The 19,552-nt window shown below is 34.1% G+C and overlaps 2 protein-coding genes across 2 annotated transcripts; one reads left to right on the top strand and one right to left on the bottom strand.

Annotated features, from left to right (window-relative positions):
• The first annotated feature begins 4,646 nt into the window (after window positions 1-4,646).
• Window positions 4,647-15,619, top strand: LOC112740813 (non-specific phospholipase C2). The gene is made up of 4 exons (XM_025789445.3): window positions 4,647-5,392; window positions 6,906-7,513; window positions 14,099-14,275; window positions 15,167-15,619. The coding sequence occupies exons 1-4, from the start codon at window positions 4,881-4,883 to the stop codon at window positions 15,475-15,477; spliced, it is 1,608 nt and encodes a 535-aa protein (XP_025645230.1). The 5' UTR covers window positions 4,647-4,880; the 3' UTR covers window positions 15,478-15,619.
• Window positions 15,620-16,466: 847 nt separating this feature from the next.
• LOC112740812 (ABC transporter G family member 23) lies at window positions 16,467-19,303 on the bottom strand. The gene is made up of 2 exons (XM_025789444.3): window positions 18,628-19,303; window positions 16,467-18,216 (listed from the first exon to the last, which is right to left on the bottom strand). Exons 1-2 carry the CDS (start codon window positions 19,199-19,201, stop codon window positions 16,892-16,894), a joined length of 1,899 nt encoding a protein of 632 aa, XP_025645229.1. The 5' UTR covers window positions 19,202-19,303; the 3' UTR covers window positions 16,467-16,891.
• Window positions 19,304-19,552: the final 249 nt, after the last annotated feature.

Genomic DNA, 19,552 nt, shown 5'->3' with positions numbered 1-19,552 from the left:
TATGCTTTAATATTTGAGACCTGCTATACATTCAAGTTTTTTTTTTGGAGATAATGTGGGCAAAACAGGGCAGCATTGATGTCATTGATATTGGAAATGATTTCTTTTTGGTAAGGTTCTATAACAGAGGACCTGGATTTTGCATTAATGGAGGGCCATTGGAAGATGCTGGATCATTATCTGCCTATTAGACTATGGCAACCAGATTTCAACCCTATGAACACGTCCATAGATAAGATAGTAGTATGAGTCAGGACTCAGGCTCCCTGGACTTGCCATAGAATACTACAATAGGATGATTCTGGAGAAGATAGAAAATATTTTGGGAAGATTAAGGTAGATACCAACACTTCCCAAATTTGTAGAGAAACGTTTGCAAGAATTTGTGTTGAGGTAGAGCTGGATAAAGTATGAAAGTAGCAACTGTCCGAGGAAACCACCATGGCAGTTGGAGGGCACAATCGGAGAAGGAGAAGGGTATGTTGGTAAATGAGGAGAACCAGGGACCATACGGACCTTGGATGCTTGTGCAAAGAAATCCATGTGGCAGGAGGGCACAAAAGGCAGGTGAATGTACAAGTAGAAGGAAAGGATCAGAGGGGAGTGGACACTGCAGCACATCAATCTAAGATTCAGCGTTCTCCAACAATTGGAGGGCAGCGAAGCTTCTACTCAGAAAAATGAAAAGGACAAGGGTAAGGAAGCAATACATTCTCCTAAATATGCTGAAAAGAGTAATCAAAATGTTTCTGTTCCCAATGAAAAACCCAACGACCAACTAAGTAAAGGCCCAAATCATGAAAACCCCAAAACTGTCCAAAACCAGAATATTCAATCTAGACCTAATCCAGGAATACCCAATAACAACCCAGCCCAGCAAAATGAAAAAAAAAAAGATAATAACAATCATGTTCCAAAATCTGACCAATTCCACCAAATTCAAAACCCGACCCAAGGACAAAACCACAAGCAAGATAGAAACCAGTTTTTTAACCATGGTAAAAATACCCAAGCTGAACAAAGTGCCAGGTAACTCTGATATCGGATTCGAGTTTTCTTATTTTTGGTTTTCTGGTGGTTGCTCTTTTTTGTGATTTCTATTATAATGAAGATATTAGCATGGAACACTAGAGGGTGTTCAAATAAAGCCACTATTCGCACACTCAAAGAAATGGTTAAACAATACAAGCCCGAGATTACTTTGTTAGTAGAGACAAAATGTAGCGGTGAAAGTGAAAAAAAAAAGTAATTAAAGAGATGGGTTTTGGAAGAAGCTGTTGGAATTGTTGGGGAATTTGGATGTTTTGGGTGTGAGGGTGTTACAATCCCATCAACAATTGATACACTTGGAGATACAGAATTTGGCACTTGAGAAGAAAGCTTTGGCTAGAGATATACGCAGTCCATGGATGCTCATTGGGGATTTTAATGATATAATGGCTGCGATAGAAAAGAAGGGTGGTGTTGATTTAGATCAACAAGCTTGCGATAGATTTAGAAATTGGATAGAGGAATGCTGCTTGATTGACCTCGGGTATGTCGGGTCAAAATTCACTTGGGTATGGACAGAATATTTAAGAGACTTGACCATACCCTTGCCAACTCAACTTGGACCATCACCCATTGCTTGCTTATCTAGAGCCTAATATTTATGTGAATGGAGAAAAGCCATTCCGTTTTGAAGTCATGTGGCACCCCCATCCTGACTTTGCAGCTTGTCTGGGCCGCTACCTTGGTGCGATGATATCAAACTCAAGATGCAGCAAGGTAATTCAAAACAGCAATAGAAAGAGTAAAGAGAAAAATTCAAATGGTGGAATGGCAGAAAGGGTGACACTGGTACAATCAGTCATAAGTCCATGTCTATATTTTGGTCTGATCCTTGAATTAAAGGTGAAGAGCAACTCATCAATAAAGCAATTGTTCATGTGGATAATATGATTGTGAAAAAGCTCCAATCATGGTGAATTCTTCATCTCCAGTGCTTATTTTCATATTACGTGGATCAAGTATGAAAGATTATATGGGATTGACAAGGACCGCAACGAATCAAATACTCCTCTATGTGCTTAGACATTGTCTAACGCCAAATCAGCTTTGGGCTTCTTTAATATAACCACAATTTTTTTTAATCTTTGGGTAAAGATGGAATCTAACATCTAAAATTGGTAGACTCAATCAGAGTAAGAGATGAAATTAAGTGTTGCCAAACCAAGAGAATAAAGGCTCATGTAAAATTCTCGTGAGAAATTTATTGTTAGTGATCCATCTCAAAGAATTATAACTAGAAAGATACATCTAATATTGTGGCATTTATCTCAATAATTGAACCTCAAAACATTGGAAAAACACTTGTTAATCTTTCATAGGTAAAAATTATGGAAAATAAACTAAAAAAATTCTAAAAAAATAAAGTCTGGACTCTAATTAATTTTAATAAGTAGATATTGCCATTTTTAAGTGATAATATCACTTTTTTATTATATGCATTATTTCAAAATTATCCCACCATAAAACTGTTTTTTTTTAAAGTAAAAGCTCAACACAATAAAGTGGAGCGTTAAGAGCTAGACAAACCCCACAGCTCTAACCAAATAAATAAACACACACTAAGACAACAAAAAGTTTCCATGTCATCTTCGGTATAGCCATCAACAACAAAAGGGATCGACACCTACCCACTCGTTAACGCTAGTCACAGTCATGTTGATTATCTCTTCAATACCTTTGCTTTTACTCTAAAAAATCCTCATGTTCCTTTTCATCCAAATGTTCCACACGATAGCACAAAAGCACCTTATCCGCTACTTGCGATCCTCCTTACACCTCGGTTCCTCTATCCAACTTAAAAATTGCTCTTTCATTGAACCCAGATATGACCATTGACGGCCAAAGTCCGATATCCAAGCACTCCACACTTGCCAAGCAAATGCACAGCCTAGAAACAAGTGATGTACATATTCTAAATCGTTATTAGATAAAACACAGATATTATCTTCCGGCTTGACAATCCCAAACCGGCTTAACCTCTCCTTTGTATTCACCCTGTCTATCAAAACAAACCAAGCAAACAGCTCCACTCTTGATGGAACCAAACCTTTCCAAATGGTCCTAGTGAAGCTGTAGATGGTTACCTCCTCCAGAAGCATTTCTTCCTGCATCACTTGCACAAATGAGTTTGTTGAAAAAACACCTTGCCTATCGTATTTCCACACCACTCTATCCTTCCGGTTATTTACTAATCTCACAGGTCTCAAAGCCTCATGTAATTGATTCACGAGTTCCAATTCCCATTGGAAAAGCTCTCACCTCTATTGGAAGTTCCAAATCTACTCTAACCCATCCCAAAATCCGCAATCCCCAATGACAGATCCACATTAGTTTGAAACAGAGAAAAGTCTCGGGAACCGATCCTTTAGAGATCCATAGAGTAACCATACATCCTCCCAAAACCGAGTCTGTCGCCTATCACCAATCTCCATTGACAACCCTGTAACCAGCTTATCCCAAAACCGTGATCTGTAACTAGCAAATATATTTCCATGGGCCTCCTCTAGTAGGTAGCACTTGAGTTGACAGTAACTCATTAAGATTCAGATTATTACATGAACATACGATCTTCTTCTACAATGGGCACTCTTCTTTTGCAAACCGCCACCACTACTTAAACAGAAGGGCTGCATTACGAATCATAGCATCACCAATTCCTAGCCCGCCTAGTTTCTTGGGAGCTTGCACCACTTCCCATCTTACTAGTGCCATACCGTTTCTATCATCTTCCTTACTCCACAGGAATCTTCTCTGCAATGAAATCAATTTCTCAGTAACAGCCTTCGATATCTTGAATAAACTCAAATAATACACTGGCAAACTATTCAAGATTGACTTGATAAGCACTAACTTTCCAACTTTGTTTAATACCTTAGCTTTTCATAGATTGAGTTTCTCCTCAACTTTGTCTATTATAGGCTTCTATGTCTTCACCAACCTCGAATTTGCTCTTAAGGAGATTCTAAGGTATTTAACTGGAATGATATCCCCCTTACAGCCCAATAAGCTGCCCATACGCTGAACCCACTGCTCATCATAATTAATTGAAATCAAATTGGACTTATCAAAATTGATCATGAACCCTGACATCAACTCAAAATATCGCAGAAGCCTCTTGTAATTCTTAATAGTCTCCTCTTCAGGTGGACAAAATAGAATGGTATCATCAGCAAACTGCATGTGCGAGAATTCTATACTATCTCTCCCAACCAACAACGGTATATACGTCTATTCTTAATTGCCTCTCTAACTATTCGATGCATCACATCCACAACCAGTACAAATAAAAAGGGAGAAAATAGATCACCTTGTCTCAAACCTCTTTTCATTTTAAATGACTTAAATGACAAACCATTTATCAGACTATGTTATTAGAAAAATAATTAGACTTCTTAATTAGATCTCTAAATCTCTTAATCATTTTGCCGTGCAAATCCATTTCAACGCGTAGCACTAAAACTTTTCGATATAGGCCTAACTTGACTGCTATTTATTATTTTTAACCAAAACTATCTATGTAAACAAAAATTACTGGTGTGTTTAGCTACTCCGTCAGCGTCACTGCCACTAAAGTAGCATTATGCGAAACTGACTGTAAATAAATAGCAACCCCAATTCCCAGTTTCAGCAGCTCACGGGTTCTCTTTTCTAGTTTTCTCTTCTCGTCTTTGCCTCTTCATCTCCCTCGCTATTAATATATATTACCCACCTTATTTTATCTCTCCCTTCTCTTTCCTTTCCTTTCCATCCAATCAGCCCACAAACTAAAAAATCTTTCTTTCCTCAACATCTCTTTTTTCTCAAACCACAACACTACATAAACAGAGGAAATGAAAAAGCCACAGAGAAGAACAACGGGTACTAAGAGTAAGAGGAGCATCTTATCCACCCTTGCGCTACTCCTTCTGATCACAAGCTGCCCATTCAAGAGTGTCGACGCCGTCGCCAACCCGATCAAAACGGTGGTCGTTTTGGTGATGGAGAATCGCTCCTTCGACCACATGCTGGGATGGATGAAGAAGCTGAACCCGGAAATCAACGGCGTAAACGGGTCGGAGTCAAACCCGTTATCGGTGACCGACCCGAATTCGAAGCGGTTTTTCTTTAAGGAAGAGGCGCAGTACGTGGACCCGGATCCGGGTCACTCGTTTCAGGCGATAAGGGAACAGATATTCGGGTCAAATGATACGTCGGCCGACCCGGCACCCATGAACGGGTTCGCACAGCAAGCCTACTCCATGGACAACACGAGCGCCATGTCCAACGATGTCATGAACGGGTTTGATCCTGACAATGTTGCTGTTTATAAGTCACTTGTCTCTGAGTTTGCTGTCTTTGATAGGTGAGTCCATAATCCCCATAGATGCAATTCATTCCTTCCTCTCTTAAACTTCGTCACCTTTTAGAAACGGTTTTGTTACTAATTAACCTTTCTACAAACTAATATATTTGTTAATTCCCCATAAATTTTGTGTCATAAAAAAAGTCAGGTGAAAATTCAGGTGAAATCTATTTGACATGAAGTTGATAACTGATAACTATTAGATAAAAATTTAATCAAATCAGTCAAACAATTTAACGGCTCTCAATTATACTTCGCATAAAGTCGACAGCACCTAAGTTTTCACAAAAAATCTTGTTTAATTTGTAGTATTAAGTTGTTTGATTTTTCAAACACTAAATTAGCAGAGGTAAAATTATACTCCCAATATTTAAGACACAAAAAAAACTCTTAATATTTTTTTAAAATTTAAATTTGTATCTTTATTTTAGTCTTCGTCCTTTAGTATTTTTTACCGCTGAGCTAATATCTTGGCATTAAAATATTGCAATAACAAGATATAATAAACAAAAAGTTCGTCTTTTATTTTTTCATTTAGAATTTAAATAAAAATTATTTTAACAAATTAGAAAAAATTAACTTACTTTAAACATAATGTCATTATGGCAAATCATTGTATGAGTATTTGTAATTGTATATATCCACCGTTTTATTGGGTGAATGAATGAAACAGTAATGTATGCTGAGTTTGTCCCGACGAATACTTTATCTATTAATATATCAGATTCAAATTAAGGGAAAAAATAAAAGAGAACCTCATAATTATGTAATATATTTTTAATAAGAATAAATTATTAAAATGGTATTCGAAAATTATTGTTATTGACAAAAATAATTCTTAAAATTATAAACGACAAACAAGTTTATTTGAAAATGTGATAATAGTAAAAAAAGTTTTGTATTTAACAGATAATTTGTCAATTTGATCCAATTTTTCGTGATAATAGTTAAATAACACTATTTAAAAGATGCACAAAAAAAAATAGAAAGAAATTTGAATTTTAGACTATTTTTTTATTTTTCAAAAAAATTTGATCATTCAAAATGAAAATTAAAAAAAAAAACAAAAAAATTAACAATTTTAAGAAAGAAAATACATTTTTTTTCTAATAATACTTATAAAAATTTGTATCAAAATAATATTTTTAAAGTTTTTTTAAATATATATTTAATATCTAATCACTTTGTCAAATTCTTAAATCTTTCGAAAATTCATTTATGGTTTGTATCTTTTTAAGTTATTTTTGTCAGCAATGTAAACATTCTCCTATTATTTTAGTAGTTAAAGAGTACTAAGGACTAGCAATTTTTGTAATTTTTAGTCATTAATTAGCCATTATTAATATCTTTAATGGTGTGAGATTATATCCAATAATATGAGATTACTCATTTTTCTTTTATTGATTAAGTATCGGCCAAATTTTAATAAAAGTATTGGCTCAAGACTTTCTCTTAATAATTTACTAGATAATGGATATATCATAATCTTTTAATTAATGCATGTGTTTCATAGGTGGTTTTCCTCCGTCCCAGCGTCCACCCAACCCAACCGTTTATATGTGCACTCCGCCACTTCACATGGAGCGACCAGCAACGTTGCGTCCCTCTTGGCAAAAGGTTACCCTCAACAGACAATCTTCGACAACCTGAATGATGCGGGCATTGACTTTGGAATATACTATCAGAACATACCGGCAACATTGTTCTACAAGAACCTAAGAAAGCTCAAGTATATCTTCAAGTTCCACCCATACGACCTGTGGTTCAAGCAGCATGCAAAAGAAGGAAAGTTGCCGGGGTACGTTGTGGTAGAGCAGCGGTACATGGATACAAAGTTGTTCCCAGCCAACGATGATCACCCATCGCACGATGTCTATCAAGGACAGATGTTTGTAAAGGAGGTATATGAGACGTTGAGGGCGAGCCCACAATGGAACCAAACCTTGTTGGTAATCACATATGATGAGCATGGTGGGTTTTTCGATCATGTGCCTACGCCGGTGCGTGGGGTGCCCTCTCCAGATGGAATTGTGGGTCCAGAACCATTCAACTTCACCTTTGATAGGTTGGGAGTTAGAGTTCCAACTATTGCCGTCTCGCCTTGGATTCAAAAAGGAACTGGTAAGTCTTAGCTTTCCCTTTCTATACGTCTTTCTTTTTCTACAGCCACTTATAGCTAATGATAGAGTCTCTCGTCTCTTTTTATCCCAAACGTTTATAGTAGGAGTGAACACGATCCGGTCCGACTTGACAATCTGGACCGAACCCGCTCAATTCGGGTCAGACCTGACCTAATATCATTTAAAATTTGAATCTCGCTCAAAAATCTTGACCATGTGTACAACGGCGGACGGTTATTTAACCCAATAGGGATAAATAATGAAAACCACTCCACAGATTACTTTAAATTCAAAAACTCTCATTCAATTATTTCACATCAAATTTCAAATTTCAAATTGTCAAAAAATACAATTAGTTATTTCAAAAAAATAACCATCCCAAACCCTAATTTACCAAAACATTTTACTCCAATACCCTCTTCTTTCTCAACCAGCTGCCACCTCCACCTTCGTCAATAATCATCCGACTTCACCTCTATTAGAAATAACCATCCACTTAAGAATAAAAATAATCATTCGCATACCTAATGAATTGAACATCCAACATATTTTAATTATATCTAACTAAACCCAATCCAATTAAAATAATCATCCGCATACCTACTAAAATGATTATCCTAAACTGTCTATTAAAGTAGAAGGAGAAGAAGATGAATGAACAGAAGAAGCAACCATGATCAAACTGGCTGCGGGAGAGGCTGCACGGCCGGCGGCGGGTGGGCAGCACGAAAGAGGCTGTCCGGGGCTGGTGCGGCGCGATCAGACGTTTGCGGAGAGGCTAGGCGGCGACGGGTAACAATGTTGACGTCCGTACCATATGTATCATGAGTGACACATGAAGATGGTGCAAAAGATCCTCCTTCCCCATACGAACATTCCATATTGACTTCCCAACAATTTCCTTGGCTCAATCAATTCCCTATTCACTAGCCTTTAGCAGTGGCACCCTCAGCAGATCGAAAACAGCAATAATTTGGGGCTTGTGAACAGCAACGGTAGCGGGAGAACGTAGTCGCAAAACAGAAACGGTTGCAGCGGCACTGGACTCCTGAACAGCAGCGACGGTAGTACTGTGGCCGTGAACAGGAGCGGCGGCGGGAGAACGTGGTCACGATGATTGTGAGGACGTGAATTGGAGGTTCTGGTGAGATTAGGAATAATAGTGTGAATGCGTTTAAATGTTAATCCTAATTTTTAAATTTTTAAATTTGAATTAAATAACTAATTAATCATCTGATCTTAATTTCCTTTTTATTTCTATTGTACACATTGTATACTAAACTCATTGTCTCCCCACATTTTTTCAATTGACTAAGGCCCGAAATCATATGATTTGACTCGGCTATCATTAAACCAATTTGGGATTGTGACACGGGTCACTTGACCCGGCCAATTAAAAACTCAAAATCCTAATTTAATCTATCTCTCTCAGCCTCCCTTTTCTTTAGGGGTGCACATTACTCGACCCGGGCTGAAGATCCGGCTTGAACCCAAAAATTTCAGGGATAATTTGGTGTGATTTCATAGAGTTTAGAACCGGGTAAGGATCTCAAAAATAGACCCGGTCATTATTTAGGGTCGGGGCAAGGTCAAGGTCAAGACGAACCCGACTTCATCCGGTCCATGTGCACCCTAGGAGGACTAAAAAAGGTATATATGTTTTAAATTAATTCTAATATTATGCAATATTAATTATAAGCTTATTGTTTTATTTTTAATCACATTTGTTGAATTAGGAAATTGATCAAAGAAACATGAAATTATAATTTATGGACAAATTCAAGTTTAAGTATGGTTACCAACTTTTTTGTAACAAGTATTTTTTTTATTCTTTATAAATGAGTGCATCATAATTTTTTGACATCAAATTTATCAAGACTTGGACTTCATCCGATCGAGACCCGATTTTAGTATGGCCCGAAAGGAGTGTGATTTCATCGGGTCTAGGGTCGGATAAGGGTCTCAAAAATAGACCCGTCATTATTTAGGGTCGGGTCCGAGTCAATGCGAACCCGGTTTCACCCGACCCCATGTGCACCCCTACTCTTCTTCAATCTCTTTTTCTCTACACTTCTCTCTTCTTCTTCATCATTAACCATCGACAGCCGCACCTTCCCCTTTTGACGATTGTGCCTTTGCCCTGCTTCACGTCATTGTTGTGCCTTTTCTTTGTCGTCGCGCCTCTTCTTTGTCGCTGCCGTTCCAAATCTATTCTTGAAAAAACGCACATTGCCACTACACCTCTACTCTTCTTTACATCGCCATTGTGCCTCTAATATGCTTCATGATGTCACTGCGCCTTTTTCCTTCTTCACATCACCGATGCACCTCTTTTTTGTCGTTGTCGTTCCAAATCTATTCTACGAGATCGCTTTTCCCTTTATTTGACTAGATCTGTTGCAGTAGTAGTGATATTGTTAATGTTTTTTGTAGTTGACTAGTTGTTATTTAAGAGTAAAGATTCATTTTTGTATCTAATGTTTGGAATAAATCTTAAAATTGTTCCTAACGTTTCTAACTCGTATCAATGTTGTGCTACCGTCAAATTGACTAACATTTTAGTAGCACCATTACACAAGTGTATTTGTTTATTGTTACAATTGCCAGCAAAGCTGACTGACCTGGCCAAAACCTAGAACCCACCTTACCCACTACAGCATAATAGACCCAACTCCACCCTAGACCTAAACAGATGCCTAATTCTTCTAGCCACCATGTCGCGGCGCTGCTGAATGCTTCCAATCTGCCTCCACACTAAACTCCGCCGGCTTCACTGCTAGTTTCTGTTCTTCGCAAAGGAGAGAACATGATGATGCTATGTTAGACTACAGCTCACCATGCCAGTCGCCACCACAGCATGCTTAGCCTCCGCCGTCTCTGCTACAACTCGCCATGCCAATCGCTGTCGCGTTTTCTAATTCTGTTGATATCTCCGACCGCCGTCGCTGCTGCTATCGTGCTAAACTTCCATCCCTCAGTACCGCAGCGATCTTTCCTTCTCCTCTCCTCTCCTTGGATTCCCATCTCGTCCTTCTGAAGCTTCGCGTGCACAACTCCAGGTTTCTACGTCAACCCTAACTTTCCGGTTGGTTGATTCTAAAACTCTGGTTCTTCTTTTGTCTGAATTGTGATTACCTCCCTGCAAGTTCTACTGTTAGATTGCAATAGATATGTTTGCTGCTTCGTCTCGTTTCAAGTTAGCATGCTTTGGACTCCATTGAAATAAATCAAGGAGAGGATATGGAGCTCGAGAGATGGTGCAAGAGCAACAACAAGAACATGTTTTGTAATTAGGGTTTTGGAGAGAAGGCCTATTTTTACGTTTATTTATTTATTTTCTTTTTTATTTAGTAACAGTTATCGGCAAAACTCTGCTAGAGCGGACACTAATCTCCAGGTGCTTAACAGCATTATTGAAATGTTAGTTAATTTAACAGTAAGACAATATTAATATAAGTTAGAAATATTAAGAATATAAATAGAACGTTTTAAAACGTTATAAATAATTTGAAACTTATTCTGAACATTAAAAATAAAAATAATACTTTACTCTATTTAAAATGATCAAATTAGTGTTTGCTTTTGTAATTTGTTATTTGGAATGTCTAATTAGCATTTGTATAGAGAAATTCTTTGTTATTCTAAGATCTAGTTTTAAATACTTAAAATTTTTTTTATTAATATTCCAAAAATATATCAGTTCGTGACATATTCATTACAATGTTACATTTTAGAGGAAACTAATATAGCCTTTTCTGTGTATACCTTGCTTATCATATGGGCATTTCCCCATCTAGATTACAGCTTCTCTTTATGATTGTTTACCTAAAAAATCATAGTATCATGTCTCAAATCTCACCTAGGTTCCACCCACACATTAAATCTGTGGTTTTCGTGAATCGTGATCTTGTAAGTTGATTTTCTGTTAGGCACTACTGGTCATATATAGTCACAGGTTCACACGAAACCATCTGATTTACACGTTACTAGTTAGTACTTTGGATTGAAACCGACAATAAACATAAAAGTGGATTGCAGTGTTAGTGCAGGGTGGGACCATATACCTTTTGGTGTATTATACATGATCCTTTTGCTATCAAAATATAATATTCTTTTTTATATTTTTTATTTTTGATTAATAAAAACTAGTAAATATAAAATATTTATTTTTAATTTTATAAAAATATGAAAGAATTTATTAAAGATAATAAAATATCATTTCTTATTTAGGCATTAGGTATTATATGAAATGGAAATTTTATATAAATAAATAGAAAATTCCATATTTTTTCAAAATAATTAAAATAATGTTAAATTAATATTTTTCTCCTCCCAAAAAAACATTAATTTTAGTATTTAATATTATTTTTAATTATTTAATAAAAATTTTCCCCGTGAAACGTCGTTTCTTTGGAATTTACGTTTAGGTACTTATCAACCCAGCCACGACAAATTATTCATCACCACATGAAACCGACCTTTTAATGCTGCAATCAAGTTGCTTCATACATATCGCGAAAGGGAGCAATAAGTTACGAAATTATTATGGGTCGGTTGACTTATTCATCAAGGTGATATATTGTTTTTTCGTCTCAAATCAAAGAAATATATATATATATATATTGGATTTAACTAACATATATTTTTAAGGTATAAATTAAAATTATTATTAATAAAAGATTTTAAATATTTTATTTTAATAGATATATTATAATTATATTAAAAACCAAATTTTACAAAAGATTTTAAATAATAATTTTAATATATATCTTAAAATATATGTTAATTAAATTATATATATATATATATATAGAGAGAGAGAGAGAATTGAGTTGAAGAGACTTGAAGTTTGTTCAATAATGCCCTGTTTCCATCGGGTTAGAACGGATTACCAATCTAATCTGCAATGGATAAGATTTGATTCAAGTGTTAGGTTAATTTTATTGGGTTAATAGTTAAATTGGTTTTGAAAAATCATTTATTTTTTAAATTAGTTTTTAAATAATTTTTTTAGTCATATTAGTACTTGAAAGATAAAATATATTGGTCCTTTTGTTAGTTAGATGATAACATGTCACGTTAAATGTCACATGTCACCAGATGATTGATTGACGTGTCAGGTCATGACAATTAGCACGTCACGTGTCACTTGACATGTAAAAAAATTATTTATAATCAAAATAATCTCTGAAAGTCTAAACATAAGTCATTTTCATCCCTAAAATTTTTAAATTAATCAAATTAGTCCTTATATATATTTTTTATTTTTTATTAATATTAAATTTAAAATATTTTTTAATAGTACTAATTTTAATATTATTTTTAGACCTTAACAAACAAAATTTTCTTTACATAAAATAATAAAAATAATTAAATTATTATAAAATTATATTATCTATTTTAAAATTTTACCTTTTTAAATTGTAATTTTTTTTATAGTGACATTTTTTTATTTAAACAAATTTATCAAATTATTGTTGATTATATATTTAAAAATTTAATATTTTAAATTTCACTAAATAATATAGTAGTTATTTTAAAATTTAAATCTTTTAATTTTTTTAAATTATAATTTTTATTATTATTTAATTTATATGGTAGAACTCTAATTAAAAAATCGATTTATCAAATTACTTGTTGAATCTTAATATTTTAATATAAAATATTTATATGATAGAATTCAAATTATTGTTGAATCTTAATAACTAGTATATAACTAGTATATACTAAAAGTTTTAATATTTTGGATTTCACTAAATAAATATAGTAGTTATTTTAAACATTTTAACCTTTTATTTGACAAGTGATCCCATAAATCGGTTTTTAAATTATTGAGTTCTATCATATAAATTAAACAATAATATAAATTATAATTTTAAAAAATTTAAAAGATTTAAATTTTAAAATAACTATTATATTATTTAGTGAAATTTAAAATATTAATTTTTTAAATATATAATCAATAATAATTTGATAAATTCGTTTAAATAAAAAATATCACTATAAAAAAAATTATAATTTGAAAAGGTAAAATTTTAAAATACAAATGACAAAATAATTTTATAATAATTTAATTATTTTTATTATTTTATGTAAAAAGAATTTTGTTTATTAAGGTCTAAAAATAATATTAAAATTAGTACTATCTAAAATTATTTTAAATTTAATATTATAAAAAAAATATATAAGAATTAATTTGATTAATTTTTAAAATTTTAAGAATGAAAATGACTTTCGTTTGGACTTTCAAAGACTATTTTGATTATAAATAAATTTTTTATATGTCAACTATCAAGTGACACGTGATGTACTAAATGTCACTGAACTAACACGTCAACCAATCATTTGGTGACACGTTATATTAGTATAGCACAAATGCCTTTTAAAAAAGTTTTACCATAATAAATCGCAATATGTTTACAATAAAATACGGGATAATAGGACACTTTTCCATTGTGCTATACTAATATGGAGGTGCTTTCCCTTTTTAGTACCAAACACACACTCCTAGCATCTTTCTACTAGTATATTTTGTGATTCTAATATACACAACAAACCATTGACAAGTGCATATATGAGTATGCAGTTGTTCATGGGCCAATGGGGTCACCAACTCCAACATCTGAATACGAGCATTCATCCATCCCAGCGACAGTGAAAAAACTCTTTAATTTGACTTCTTTTTTGACAAAGAGAGATGCATGGGCTGCCACCTTTGAGAGCATTGTCCAGACCAGGACCCAACCCAGGACGGATTGCCCAGGTTAGAATTTAGAGCCTTAATCATCTATTTTTGGATTATTATGAGAACATTTATTAAATTAGTCATTTAAATAAAAAAATATATACTTTTTATTCTTAATATTTGTGAATTTCTTTTTTAAATTTTCATAACAGTTTAATTTCATTCAATTTTGTTCCTAGCGTTTTTTATTTGTATTAAAATTATTCCTAAAAATTTTCAATTTCATTCCTAAAGTTTTACATAGAATTAACGTTCATAGATAATTTTGGCACAAACTAATAAAGTTAGAGACAAAATTAAATAAAACTAAATGTTAGAGATATTTTTTAAAAAAATTAAAAATATTAAAAACAAAACACATACTTTACCCTTCGTATATTAAAATATAAAATATATGTTAAAATATATAAAATAACATGTGTATATATACAAAAAATATATAGTAACTAATATTTAGAATAAACATAATATTCTTGTATTAAAATTGGAGACAAAATTATCTATGATGAATAAGAAACGCTATATTAAATTATTAATTACGATTATTTTATGAATACACATAACATTCTTATTTTATTTTCTGAAGTAAAAGACAACATAATACTCTTCTATGTGTACAAATACAATTGCAAGCTAGCCTAGGATTAGATATTGCCCAAAGACCAGAAACACTGAGACAATAAACATAAAAACTAGTTTGTTTGTCTAAACAGAAATAAACTCAGGTGCAGTTGACTTCACGTGAAGTTGATAGTTAGGGAGTTATTAGATAAAAATTTAGTCAAATCAGTCAAACCATCTAACAGTTTTCAGCTATCAACTTCACGTGAAATCGAATGCACTTGAGTTTCTACAAACTACAAAACCTGGTTTGATGAATGATGGTGTCGGTGTTACTTTCTTTTACAGAGAAACTTCCAACCCCTGTAAAGATGAGGCAGGGTGAGGCGAAAGAAGATGGTAAAATGAGTGAATTTCAACAGGAGTTGATTCAGCTTGCGGCGGTGATTAAAGGGGAAAATATCTTGACTAGTTACCCAGATAGAGTAGGGAAGAAGATGACAGTGAAGCAAGGGAAAGATTACATGGAAAAGGCGGTTAGAAGGTTCTTCGAAGCAGGGCGTTACGCAAAGAAAATGGGAGTCAGCGACGACCATATTGTTCAGATGAAGCCTTCTTTGACCACAAGATCATCCAAACCAACAAACACAAATCCTTAGAAACTTAAAACCCACTTGCTTCATAGGGTCAAATGAAATAATATATACAATTTAAACAAAATATAGTTCTATACAGTATATATGGTGTATTATATAGAAAAATATTAAATAGTTATATAAAATTTTTTAGATTCCAATTAAATTTAAGAGTAAAAATGAATTTTAAATTAGATATTTTAGTTCTTAATAAATTTTTAGTACTTTTAAAGATTTTGAGAATTATTCTCATCAAATAGACTACTTTTTTTTTATCGTTTTTAATAAATTTTTAATATATGTATTGAATAATTAAATTATAAAAATATTATTATAAAAAATATTAACTCCTTTTATACAGTGACTAATCTATTTTTTAGAACATTTAAAATAATAAAATTTTATTAAAGGATAAAGTATCTAATTTAATTTTTTTTAAAAGTAATTTGGATGTGTATGGAAATTAATTACCCTCTAACTAATATCGATTTAATTTGATGCGTAAAACATTTTATATAGTCGTACAATTATATTCATTCTTTTGGATGACTGTATACGCAGTTAATGTGAAAGGTAATTATTTTTACTATGTAACATTATATAATTTAATGCACATATAAAACTACTTGACAATGCATTAAAATATATTCTTACTTAAGTTGAAAAGTCTGAACATTGATTCGGTGACTCCTACTAATTCCGTTTTTTTTTTCATAGTGGGTTATATATTATTAATTAATAAAAAATGAAATATAATGATGTTTAAAAATAGGACAACATGAAAAAAAAAAAGTAAAAATCTCCTAAAGCAGTATACTGATAGTATTGGTGCATGATTAAATTAAGAAAAATCTAAAAGAATAAAGAATAATAAGATTGAAATTAATTTTTTTTTATAAAGTGTATTTCGTTACCATATTTCTTAGAATAATGTAGAGGCACAAAATAAGTGATCCTTTTAAATAAACAAGTTTTATTTTTATTTTTTAATGAGTATCAAATCCGAGAGATGGTTAAAGTACAGAAGGAAGTTATTTTAATCCTTTATATATTGCAAGTGACAAATTGAAACAGGACAACTATAACGTATGGAAAATCCGAAAGTGACTTGTAAATTAAAATACAAAGCCTGTTTTGTGACACACATGCACATAAGCTTTTTCTTTTCTTAATGCTGAGTGGAGAAAATCATCTGATTAAAGCCTGTATTTTAATTTTGAAGACACTTTTTAGTTTGTTTGTTCGGCAAGAATGACGACTAAAATGAAGAATAATAATCTTAAGGTGAAAATTAGGTACAGTCAACTTCACGTGAATTTGATAACTAAAAGTGATTAGATGAAAATTTAGTCAAATCGGTCAAATCATCTAACAGCCCTCGTTTATCAACTTTATGTAAAGTCGACTGCACCTGAGTTTTCACCTACGTTAATGTCTCTCATATAATTGACTTGGAGGCCTTTCGTGCAAGTATAAGCCAACAAAGCAGACGATAAAAGAGAAAGAATCCAAACATTATTCCCACGTTGATCCACCTCTCATCCTTTTCAAGCCCTCTACTCTTCAACACATCAAAGCCAGTAGTCAAGCACTTGGAATAAGAAGAAGATGATGATGATGATGAGAATGAGAAGCACTTATTTCTCTTATTCCAGTACTCATTTGTGATGAGTGCATCCAAAGGGTACCTATAGAGTGACACATAATACATAAAAAGCCAATACTTTGGGATGCTGTCCTTGGGAATGAAGTATCCAGAGAAGAGGAAGAAGGCTCCGAGGACTGTGCAAATGAGAGAGTTGCCGGAAATGAAATCAGGTGACACCGCGCTCAAGAAGAGCACCAGAGAACTGGCCATGAGGACGATGAACCACACGACTAAAGCGAAGAATCCGAAGGCGCTGATTGAAGGGTTGAGTCCTACGAGCCAATAAACCGGAACTGCAAATAATATCGAAACTAGAAACAAGAAAGGAAGGAACACAAAAGTGTTGGCTATCATGTAATTGGAGATTCTATAGGCTCCCCTTGACGCTTCTTTCATCACAACACGCCTTTCTTGAAGGTATATTGGAAGCGCTTCAACCGTTGAAGACAGCAAAAAACTAAGGCTAAATGCAAATAACCCTAACCTTTCTGCTACTCCTCCTTCATCCTTCCTTATTTTTATGTAAACACTTCCTAACCCAAATCCACCAACCAATGCTTGCATTGTTCTTGCCAAGAATAATTGCTTTGTCCTGTAAATAATCTTCCAGAATCTTGAGCAAAGGAACCATATCTCAACCAAGTTTGCATAACAAAATGTCATCATAGCTCTGTTTCCTTCCACTGGGTACATGGGGTTTGGAAATAATGCCTCGTTTTCTTCCAGCTCAGTGGTTTTGGTTTTGGAAGCGGAATAATCTTGTAAGGTGCGTATGATTTCCATGGAGAATTCCAAAGCATTGAGTTGCATGGGAATCTGAAACCCCAATTTGGTAATGGCTTCCTCAAGGGAATCTAGGCTACCGTTGTGAACCACTGAGCCATTGGAGAGGATCAAGAACCTAGAAATGTAGCGCAATATTCTGTAACCGGGTTGGTGGATTGACAGAACCACTGTCCTCTTCTTAGCTTTGACCAACGAAGAAAGAAGCTCTATGACTTGCAATGCCGAAGTACTGTCTAGGCCTGATGTTGGTTCATCTAAGAGCAAGATTGGAGGGTCGTGAATCATGTCAACCCCAATTGAAACTCTTTTCCTCTCGCCACCTGATATACCTAATTCAATTCAAATAGAGTAAAATTGTTATAGTGCTATCCAAGTGGATAATCTGTTAATTGGGTGAGAAAGGGATAGTGAATCAAATAGCGCAATTGTTATAGTTAATCTGTTAAGACGTGTGTTACACACACTTTTCTTTAGGCTTAATTCGCCCCCACCAATGTATAATGGTGTGCAAAATGGGTTACTGGCGAATTTCCTGTAAGATACAATGAATAACACTTGACTTGTTTATGCACTCACACAATCAAGCCTTACACTCCACTTGGATAATCCGCCAATCCATTGGTGACTTTATCACGATCGATTAGGTGAAACGGTTCTGCAAAGTTTGTAGCAGAGTGGGACACTCTATATAGCAAGATTCTCAAGTATCTATATTATTCTATGCTAAAAATATTGAGTACCTCTGTTGTCTTCATTTCCAACGAAACTATCTGCCACGTGGGAAAGGCCTAGGTCTTGCATCAAGCTTTCGACACGCAATTCTCGTTGTTTTGGTGTCATTTCCTTCAGTCTGAACTTGGCGCTGAAGAGAAGAGTTTCTTTGACGCTTAGAAGAGGAAGCAGGTTGTCCTCTTGTGGCACAAATCCACAAAGCTTCCTCAATTGTGCTGGCATGGTCATTGGCTGCTCATTGATCGATATGCTCTTGGGATCGAAATCTTTTTCTTTCACCCGCCCGGAGATTATCCGGAGAAGAGTGGACTTTCCTGTGCCGCTGGGACCCACCACCGCAACTATCTCTGAACACCTTGCAACAAAAGTCACAGACTTGAGTATTGTCACAGGCTTAGGCTTTTGACATAATGAGAAGGAAGTGGTGTTGTTTTGGTGCAGAGTATAGGAGAGGTTTCTGACGTGAAGTTTGTAAGCAGTTTTGAATTGATTTATTAGTGGTGGTGGCGCCAAGAAGACTGCAGAGTCATCTTCGTTATTGTTGCTGTGGTGTAGCCTTGGTGGCTTCAAGCATAATGCCATTTTGTGATTCTGTGGGAATAATTAACTGAGCTTGATTATTTTTATGGAGGAAAGAGAATGTTCAATTTGAGAAGAAATGGAAGTTGTCTGTATGCGGTTGCTTAAGGTTATGTCTCTTGTATTTTTAATTGTGATTATGGCGTGTTTGGCAGAGGTAGGTTACCTGAGATAGAACAAATGTGTCCTTTGGATTAGTGCATAAATCGGACTTTGAAAACACAGAAACTCATCGGTAATGTTTTAGGTTATAGTTTGCACCAGTCCACAAATCCAGGCAGTTTAGTTAGGTGACGCCGTTGTACAACATTGTGGCTTAAATGCGATTAACTCGCCTAAAGTTCTAAACTACCG

The sequence above is a fragment of the Arachis hypogaea genome, chromosome 14 (genome assembly GCF_003086295.3).
Source record: "Arachis hypogaea cultivar Tifrunner chromosome 14, arahy.Tifrunner.gnm2.J5K5, whole genome shotgun sequence".
Classification (NCBI taxonomy): domain Eukaryota; kingdom Viridiplantae; phylum Streptophyta; class Magnoliopsida; order Fabales; family Fabaceae; genus Arachis; species Arachis hypogaea.
Note: the sequence above shows the minus strand (reverse complement) of the source record. Positions and strands in the feature narration are given on the sequence as shown.

Coding starts and splice junctions, on each gene's coding strand:
- LOC112740813 (XM_025789445.3), top strand. CDS start 4,881: ATGAAAAAGCCACAGAGAAGAACAACGGGTACTAAGAGTAAGAGGAGC. Junction 7,514..14,098: donor TTGGATTCAAAAAGGAACTG/GTAAGTCTTAGC, acceptor ATGAGTATGCAG/TTGTTCATGGGCCAATGGGG. Junction 14,276..15,166: donor ACCCAGGACGGATTGCCCAG/GTTAGAATTTAG, acceptor TTTCTTTTACAG/AGAAACTTCCAACCCCTGTA.
- LOC112740812 (XM_025789444.3), bottom strand. CDS start 19,201: ATGGCATTATGCTTGAAGCCACCAAGGCTACACCACAGCAACAATAAC. Junction 18,217..18,627: donor TGGAAATGAAGACAACAGAG/GTACTCAATATT, acceptor GAATTGAATTAG/GTATATCAGGTGGCGAGAGG.